This window comes from Corvus moneduloides, chromosome 21, assembly GCF_009650955.1.
Source record: "Corvus moneduloides isolate bCorMon1 chromosome 21, bCorMon1.pri, whole genome shotgun sequence".
In the NCBI taxonomy this organism is placed as follows: Eukaryota; Metazoa; Chordata; class Aves; order Passeriformes; family Corvidae; genus Corvus; species Corvus moneduloides.
The window spans coordinates 1-9351 of NC_045496.1; the positions used below are offsets into that span (position 1 = coordinate 1).

At 54.4% G+C, this 9351-nt stretch overlaps 1 protein-coding gene across 1 annotated transcript; it reads right to left on the reverse strand.

Annotated features, from left to right (window-relative positions):
* Positions 1-10: 10 nt before the first annotated feature.
* LOC116454343 lies at positions 11-8892 on the reverse strand. The gene is made up of 4 exons (XM_032130841.1): positions 8840-8892; positions 6452-6503; positions 3123-3737; positions 11-1541 (listed from the first exon to the last, which is right to left on the reverse strand). The coding sequence occupies exons 1-4, from the start codon at positions 8890-8892 to the stop codon at positions 1362-1364; spliced, it is 900 nt and encodes a 299-aa protein (XP_031986732.1). The 3' UTR covers positions 11-1361.
* Positions 8893-9351: the final 459 nt, after the last annotated feature.

Consider the following 9351-nt stretch of genomic DNA (forward strand, 5'->3'; position numbering starts at 1 on the left):
AACCCGTGCAGGGCACGCTGGAATCCCCGATCCCGTGAATCCGGGGAGCGTTAAAAGCTCGGTCCAGCCTGGGCCCCCAGAAATTTTTGCCAAATATCCCCCAAGTCCTCGGGATAACAGAACTCTCTGGTACTGCATTTTTGGCGTTGGAAAGCCTGGAATTACTCTATTCCTAGTGCTGGGCTCTGCATATGGCCGAGAAAATCCCGGCCTCCACACAGACCCAGATTCCAAACTTTTTGATACATTTCAGCAAACCGAGAAATTCACCTTCCCTGCTTCTTCTTAAGGGCATCCTTCTCTTCCCTTACCCGGCGGGCTCTCTCCCACTGGGGGTGGGTTTTTCCCTTCCCATGCTAATTAGTCCCTACTTCTAGGAGGTTTAGGCACCTTTCTTCCCTGGGAGGGATTTCTTAACACAGCTACCGAGGCTTTGGGAGTCTTCTTTATCTTCTACTTTCAGGAAAAACACCCTGTGATCCATAAATGCCACAATCCAGATGCCCAACAAGACATCCTTTTTACCTAAAAACACTCACTCTCAACTCTTAGATCTTTTAAAGTTTTACCCCCGCAAAATTCCCCTATCTTTCCACCACTGAATTCCTCAGTCCTGCTTCCAAGGATTTCTTGAATACCACGGGGCTTTTCTCAACATTTACCCCCACGACCTTCCCTACGTGCCCACTGCTCATCACCTCATTTTTCCCTCAATGTGTTCGTTCTCCACCCCAGAGAGTTTGTCAAGTGTTGCCTCCAAAATGTTCCCCATCTGTCCACTACTGAGTTCCCCATTTTGCCTCCAAAATATTCCTTCTGTCCCCTCCAGATTGCATCCACTTTTACCCCCAACATTTTACTTCCTCTACAATATTGATTAAACCTTTTCCACCCCAAAAATGTGCATTCTCTCCCTTAAACAGCACCTCAGCTTTTCCCTCAAAAATGCCCCAGAGGGAAACTCAGATTCAGCCCCCAAACTCCCATTTTCCTACACAAACAGTTCTTGTGGCCCCTCTCAATTCCCCCAGGCTTTCAGCTAAAGGAAGAACTGGAAGCCTATTCCCTCATCTCCGCCCCTGTTTTGCTTTCCCGGAAAACCTTGCGATCCCACGCTTTCTCCAAGAGATCTGCTGGGAGTACTGCAAGGTTTGCTCTGTCAAGAGTGCATGGGGGGTTTACAGCACTTGTTCCTCTGCATCTTTACCCTTTCATCAGCTTTCCCCTGGAACGGTGTTGTGGGAGAAGCTTGGAATTACCAGAAATGGATCAGGTTCACATTTTTGCCCCACCAGTTTTTATCTGGTTTGAAATTCCTGGAATTACCCTCAAATGTGCCCTAGAACACTGCTGTGAAAGGATCACTCAGAAGAACAGCCTGAAAGCAGAAAACCACCTCCAGCAGCAGCCAGAATGATCCCATTTCTCTTCTTACCTGGTCTTGCCAGAGCTCCCAACAGCCATTCCCATTCCAAAACAAGAGCTGTGGAAGACATTCCTGCTGTCCGTGAGGGTGAGGTGGCAGTTCTGGATGTTCTTTGCTGTGGAACCAGACAACAAACAGAGTGTAAATGATCTTGGTGGTCCCTTCCAAGCCAAACCACCCCGTGATTCCATGCGTGGATCAGCACCTGTCCCAACTCCACTCCAGAAACCTCCTCCCACTAACCCAGAACTTTCCTTTTGCTGCTCAACATCAGGGATTTGCTGCCGAGTGCCCCGGGCAGGGGACGCCTCAGCCTTCCCTGGGACCGCAGCATTCCCTGGGACCGCAGCATTCCCTGCGCTGCCTCAGCACTCCCCCTGCGCTGCTGTTCCACGCCGATCCCGTGGTCCAGCGCCTGTGCGGGCTGCAGTGCCGGGCTCTCCCCACAAGGCGGCAGCACCGGGAGCGAGCAGCCCCGGCCGGTCCCGCTGGCTCGGGGCAGCTGCGCCTTGAACCCGCCCTGAGCCGGCGGGGCCGTGAACACAGCGGGCACAAACCCCACCGGTGCCCTTTATTTCACCCTCAGAGGCACAGGATCGCAGCATTTCCTGGGCTGGAAGGGACCCGCAGGGAGCCTCGAGTCCAGATCCTGGCCCTGCACCCCAAGAATCCCACCCTGTGCCCGAGAGCCTTGTCCAGACCCAAACTCTTCCCCCAAGATCCTGAAAACACAGAGGGGCTGGGAGAAGGATGACATTGGAGGATTTTTTATATAGATCTCCTTGTATGATCGTTATATAATATTATTAGATAGTCCAGGAACCCATCCCTGGGCCGGGATACCCATCCCTGGGCCGGAATACCGATCCCCCGCGGCCCCCACCGTCTGCTCGGGGCTGTCCCCGTTCCCCGCTCACCTCCGAGCCCGGAGCACCCGCCCCGGTGCCCCCGGCCCGGCAGCGCTGCTCCCCGGGCTCCCCGCCATTGCCGCGCCTGGCGAAGAAGGGCGGAAGTCACCGGGACCGCACCAATGTGGCTATGCGACCTTCTCAAGATGGCGGCCGGAAGGACCCCCCCCTCCGTCTATTCGACTGCCTGAATGCTCCCGCCTGACCCAGGCGCCGCTGACCCCACAGTCGGTGTCCGCATAGCGGGAAACGCCTCAGAAATCTGCGTGCAAGCGCTGGGCTGGCGTCGGCGTCGGCGTCGCGTTCAGGCAGCCGAATAGACGCAGCTTGGGGGGGGGGGGGGGGCTTCCCTGCCGCCATATTGAGAAGGTCAGGAAAGAGTGGACACGACCGCCATCTTTAGTGTGGCGGTGATGCAACTTCCGCCCTTCGCCGCCATCTTGGGTGCTGGCAGAAGCCACTTCCGGTCGAGCCGCCATCTTTAGTGTGGTACACTTAAGGGCCCCCGCCGCCCCTCACAAGGGCGTCTATTCGGCTGCCTGAATCCGGCCCGGACTCCGACGCCGGCCCCGCGCTTTCCGCGAGATTTTCCGCGGTGCTTCCCGGTGCGAGGACACGGCTGGTGGGGTCAGCGGCGCCGGAGGCGGGCGACTGCTCCACGACCGGCGGCAGGCATCGGCAGGGACACCTCTCAAAGGGGGCCTAGTGCGTCTGCCATCTTGAGTGTGGCGGAAGTGTAAACCACCCTCTGCAAGGTCCTGGCAGGTTCTAATAAAAACGTCACTTAACGCCGTCCCGAGAGCGCGGAACTGCGCCTTCCTTTCCGAGCCGCCTCCTTGAGAGCGACACGCGGGCGGCTCGATTCCGACCGTGCCCGCCCGGTGCCCCCCGCCCGGGTCGCGCTGCGACCGCGCCTCTGCTGCCCGGCAAAACCGGCCCCGCCGGGCCGCCCCCCGCGCTGTCATTCCTCGCGGTCGCCGCCCCGCACGGCGCCCGCTCCTTTCCTTAGCTGTGGCCCCGCTCACGCACGGCCGTGTCCCTCGGCGCTCCGAACCGCCCTTCGCCCCTCCCCTCCGCTGACAGACCCAGCCCCGCTCGCTCCCGCTCCTTGCCCTTGCCACGCTCGGCAGCCACCGAGGCCGCCGCCCTCTCGCCTCAGCCGGCACCGGGCGGCAGCAGCGCCGGGGCGCCGTGTCGGGGGCGGCAGTGCCGCGCTCTCGCCACCAGGCGGCAGCAGCGCCGCCCAGCTCAGCCCGGGGGCAGGGACAGAGCAGAGGGAAAAGCCGGCTCTGGGCGCTCTGCAGCTCCCGCAGCCCGAGCGTCTCGGCTCCCGGGGCCAGGCACTTGCTTCTTTCCTTCCTACAGAAAAACGCCGGCTCGTTATTCTCAAAACTTGCTGATCTCTATTCCCAGCTTCTTATATTCCTGTATGCGACAGAGTAGAGAGAGAGGGCTGGCGCATTTCAAAATGAATTTACATCTAAATCAGTAGCATTTGCCTATAGATGTGAAAATGAAGAACTTAACAGGTTTTAGTATTCTGCACACATCCCTCGCTGGGAGGAATGGTAAAAAGTTAAAAACAAATGAAATGTAAAAAGTAGAAAGTTAGAAACAAAGTTACAACAGCAGAAATTTAGAAACAAACAAAGAGGTAAAATACAAGAAACAAACAAATTTCCAAAGGTCGAAAGTTAAAAACAAACAAAGTTAGAAACAAAAAAAAAAATTACAAACAAAATTAGAAAGGTAGAAATTTAGAAACAAAGTCAGAAAGGCAGAAGGTGTTGAGCCTTTGACAGGGTACCCTTCCTTCTCGGACCAGGGTGAAAGAGCAGAGGAGGCTGCTGTTCTGCTGAGTTCTTTATTTCACAGTCTCACAGCTGTCTTGAAGGCAGAGTTCGAATGGGGTTACATGATAAAGCCAAGCAGCAGCAGCAGGCAAAACCAGCTTCTTCTATATGCTCCATACACTGTACTTTTTCTTACAGAAGTGTGGATTCTATTTGTTAATTGACCAGTAAGATTAACACACCATTCTAGTTTTCTTTTTCTTAACCCATCCTGGTCTAATTCTAACAGTCGTAAGCCTCACACAAGTGTCATCTGCCCTTGTTCCATAAGGAATCCCTCTACAGACAGGGAGTTGTCACCGGCCCCGTGCTCATGGGCTGCAGGGGACACCTGCACTGAGGAGGAAATGGAAACGGGAAAGAGGGAAATGCAACCTGATGGGACGCACCTCTGGCACCACATTTCCTCTTCTTCCTGCTGTCCTGGAATGTCCCAAGTAAATCCAGTCCCTCAGACCTTGCATCCCTGAACGCCAGGAGAGCCGGTGTTTTACCCAGATCCCAGTGCCCTGCACGGCTGCGCTGACACGAGCGCAGGCCGATCGCTCCGCCCAGCACCATCCCTCATTTGCCTCCCACGGCTCCCCAGGCGGCCCCAAACCACCCCAGCGTGTCTGTGCCGGGGCCAGGGCCTGCCCCGAGCCCGACCAGAGGCTGTCACCCAGCCCTGCACCAGCTCCCACCCCCGGGAGAGCTGGGAATGCACTGAGAGCTCGGCTCCCCGGGCTCCCCAGCACCCAAACCGGTCCTCACACACACAGAAATGCCCAACCTGCCCCTCTGGGCACAGCCAAACACCACAATTCCATCATCCCCAAGGAACTCTGGCACTTGCCTCTTCACCTCTGCCCATTTCCAGTAGCCGGGGCTAGGACCGGCCTGTCAGAAAGAGCATTCCCTAGGCAGTTCATCCCAGCCCAGAGGAGAAGAGGAGCCTGTCCCTGACCCACACCATGGGCAGGACAAGGGGGGCCCTAGCTGGCTTTGCCTACTCCAACACCAAAGCTCTTGGTCCCAAAGATGGGGCGAGTTCAGTGGTTTTTCCTGTCCTGAAAGAGAGCAGAAAAGGGAAGTTAATCCCACTGTGGAATCCAAGACTCCTGCATTTCATATTTCTGCTCTGATTGCGCACCGTGCAGTTTTATCCATGGAAAAAAAAAAGAGAAAGACACCATATCAAATAAAATTGCCCTTTTCCAGCATTTTTATTCCAGGCATTAAAAGGATGCTCATTTCTCTTCTAGCACTGTTTCCCTCATTTTAGGAGAACCGTTTTCATCCCAGACCCCACGCGTCAGTTGTTCGATCCTCTGGCACTGGATTTGGACAAAAGAAGGGACGCACCTGGACTGCAGGAAATCACTGAGAGAAAACCCTTCCAAAACCTGACAGAGAAAAAACAACAGGACATGCAGGAAGACACATCCCTCATTTGCACGTCTGGAATGCTTTTCTAAAGACTTCTCTGCATCTGGACGCTCCTTGCTCTTGGCTTTCTTTACAAGAATGCATTTGCTGCTAAACACGTCTCAGACCCTTATTTGATCGGGATAAGGTGGGATGGAGATGAAGACTCCCACAGGGAATAGCCAGGGAGATGCAGGGCCTGGGAACATCAAGGACGGAGAAGAGAAGGAACAGGGATTGTTTTTCTTGTTTAGAGCCAGCAGTGCTGTGAGCTTGGAGAACACACGGCACCGCAGGGATCCAGGGCAGGAGCGGGATAACTCCGGGATAAGGGGAATCTGCTCCCACTCCAGGGCTGTGCCAGTGAAGGAGGGGAATTTTTTAGTGCCTTCATTGCACACAAAAACCAAACCCAGCACCACCGAGCTGGACTTCTGTGAGCTGCAACACAAAGCGGCCCCTGGCCTTTGGGGGAACACAACCTCCCCGAGTCACGGAGCCAGGGGATGACACTTGGGAATGATCCTTGCTGCCTGCAGGCAAATCAGATGAGGGAGCCACAGGAGCTCTGGGGTTTCCTGCTCTTCCTGCAATGCCATCGGTCCAGACCAGGAGACCTTTCCTGGAACAGATCTTCCCTGTAAAGGGAGATGCACCAAAGCTCAAGCCCTCATTTAGAGACCCCTGGAAAAGCAAAGGTGAGAGGGGATTACCTGGAGCCCCAGGGGACCGAGGTGAAGGCGATGAAGAAGCAGACAGCAAAGTGCTTCCACTGCTTCTCACTCCAGCAAGGGGAACATGCCTGGAATTTCATGCCCAGCGTCGCTCCCAAACCCCACAGCTGAACCCACACGTACTCCAAGGCTGATCTCCTTCAAACCTCCAGCAGCACAGACCCACCGGGAGGAACTGCAATCCAAGGACACACATCAGCAACCGTCTTCCCGCTTGCCGCTCTCTCCACATTTTCCCTTTCCAGTGGGATGCAGGTGCCACCCCCCAGAGGCAGGAGAACTGCCTTGCAATCCAGTACAAAACCTGCCTGGAAAGCCCAGGATGCCCGCAGCCAGCAGCCGTTTCTCCTGGAGCTCCTGCTGACAGCCATTTGAAGCCTGCTGTGCCTCACAGCTGCTTTTCTGCCAAGGGCATTCCCATCTTTTCTTTTTTAGCCCAAATAAAGCTTTGCAAAGCTGACTTTTGTGAGAAGTGCTTCATATTTGGATTATTCTTAACTTGGAGTTTCCCTCGGCACCAAAATCAGGGGGTAAACCCAACATGGCCTCAAAGGGCCATAAGATCCCAGATATGCAATCCCCAGTTCCCTCAGGATTGGTTCATTAAAGCTTTTCAGGGGTAATTTGGCAAACTTCAGGGTTTGGTGATTTCACCATCAAAGCCACATGAAACCTGTGCAAAAGGAACTTAACTAAAGCTGGCTAAAAGTGGTCCCTGCTGATGACTCGTTAAAACACCCCCTTAAAAAGGAGCCAGGATTGATTCCACACTCACAAACCCCCCTTGCCACGATCGGCGCTCTCTGCCCGCCAAGGACACGGCACCGGGCAGGGACATTTCTCCCACTCCCCGGCAGAGACCTCCTCCTGCCACATCCAGGGAACCGCAGCCGCTCAGGGAACACCAACTTTGTCCTGGGCTGGGAACAGGACAGGGACAAGGAACGCTTTGAAGTCATTCCCACCTCGGTGCTGTCCAGACCTGGCAGAAAGCGCTTCCCACACCTCTCCTGGAATTCTCTTCCCCGGCCCTTCCAGCTTCGGAAGGCTTCCGGGGGAGCCTCAACTTTCGGTGCAGCTCAGAAGCTGCACGCGCCTAAAGCATCCCCACGGGAACACGAAGCTTCCCTCGGGCATTTCGTTTCTTTATCCCAAATATTCTCCCCACTCAGCCACAATCTAGAAAGAACAAAAGGGAAAAGAAGGAAGACCAATTAATTCTGACATAAGGAGTCTTGACTATCCCGACACACTGCCAGGTGAAAAAACATCCCTGCCCCTCTAACAAATCCCTCTGATACTGGCTCCATTCAGGATCAATTATTTAAACGCTGTATTAAGGAGCGTAAGGACACAACGCTTGGAATTCTCAAAAACGGCTCAGCTCTCGGCTACTCCAAGCACTTTCCCACCCGGGGAGCTGAGCTGTCCCAGATTTAAATGCCACGTTTGATCCAAATCCGACAGAAATCTGATCTTGTTTGGTTACTGAGCTTTCCCAAAAGCTGTGCAGTCAAGCCTGGAAATCCTCACTGAAGCTTTGCCATGTCACATTGGGATTTACCCTTGGGAAAACCCCACTCTGAGCACTTGGGTTTCAAGAGGTTGCACCCGATGTTACAGACGCAGAATTCCTGTGGGGTTTGGAATTTCCTGCACCTCCAAACACGTGAAAAGAATGAAGTGCAGAGTCCCAAGGCTCCATTACTGCCATTCTCCTCACATCCCTCTCCTCAGCTGCACGTGGCTTTGTGCCTCCTCTGAAGGGCTGGAAAGGAATTTGGGAACCCCCCCTCAGCTTCTTCGGTTTTCAGCCTTTTCTCTGAGGCAGCCCAAAAGGCAAACAGGAAAAAAAAACCCCAGAAGTGCACAAAATCCCAGCCCCTCCCAAGATGCAGCTCCTCACACCAAACCTTGGGAGAATCCCTGGTGCTTCCAACACCGCTGCAATCCCACCTGGAGCTGAGCTTACAGGGTGTCTAATCCACATGCAAGCCTGGATAGCCCAAAGCCTGCAAGAAAAGAGGAGGCAAAGTGAAGGGGAGAGGGGAAAAAAAACGGAGTTTTGGGTTTTCCCCGTGTTTGCAACAGGATTGAAGGGCAGGATGGAGAGGTTTCATGGAAAAGAAGTACCAAAGGCTGCTTCATTGCCAGCAATTAGCGCTGCTCAGGTTGAATCCAAGAGGACAAATGCACCAGGATCAAACAGGAGCGGCCGACAGGATGGGTTATGACACAGATCTGTGAAGCTGGAGCCTTCTTTCTTCTCCCGGGCTCTCCCAGAAATTCTCCATGGCCGGACGTGCTCCCGCTCTCCCCGCTGGGGAGGATGGACTTGGATAGCCCGGGTGACTGGTGAGCCTAAAACAAGAAAGTGATGCAGTGATCCAAGTGTTTTTCCTGAGGAAATGACATATTCTCTGGACCTGGGATAACCCATATCCCATGGCCTTCTCCAGGAAGGGTCCCAGCTGGATATGGTCTCCCAGAAAGGATTCCATAGGGGCTCACCTTTTGCCTGGAGCTCGGCTGAAGTCCTCAGCAATGCCAGGGAATGCGGCCATTGCAGGCTTTGGGCAGATTTGGCTCATTTGCCTTTTTAGGCTTTGCTTCCTTCTCTCAGCCTTCCCACTGGATTGTGGCCTCCGAGGAATACGTAAAATCCCTTTCCATTCCTATTCTTTCGGACAATTTTTTGTACCGTTCCTGTACAAAACGAGGCCCCCTGTTCGATGCTTTTCCCCACCGTTCCCCGGCAGTTTTATCTGCCACTGCATTCCCTGCGTTGCTTGGGCTCTTCCCAGATCTCTGAGCTCCTTCACAAGGCAGGAGATCGATTTGGCCCAGGAACTAAACCCTCCCGAGGAATTGTCTGATGCCATCTCCGCATTTGACAGCTGATCCTTGTGCTCAAAGGATCCCTCTTTCTTCCCTTCAGCCAATTCCAAGGCTCGCTGCCCCCAGCTGGGATCAGTCCCCAGTCTGATCCCTGCACTCTTCCCTGCCGGGATCCTGCTCAGGAA

Coding starts and splice junctions, on each gene's coding strand:
- LOC116454343 (XM_032130841.1), bottom strand. CDS start 8,892: ATGGCCGCATTCCCTGGCATTGCTGAGGACTTCAGCCGAGCTCCAGGC. Junction 6,504..8,839: donor AGCCGAGCTCCAGGCAAAAG/GTGAGCCCCTAT, acceptor CTTGGATTGCAG/TTCCTCCCGGTGGGTCTGTG. Junction 3,738..6,451: donor TGAAGGAGATCAGCCTTGGA/GTACGTGTGGGT, acceptor AGCTGGGAATAG/AGATCAGCAAGTTTTGAGAA.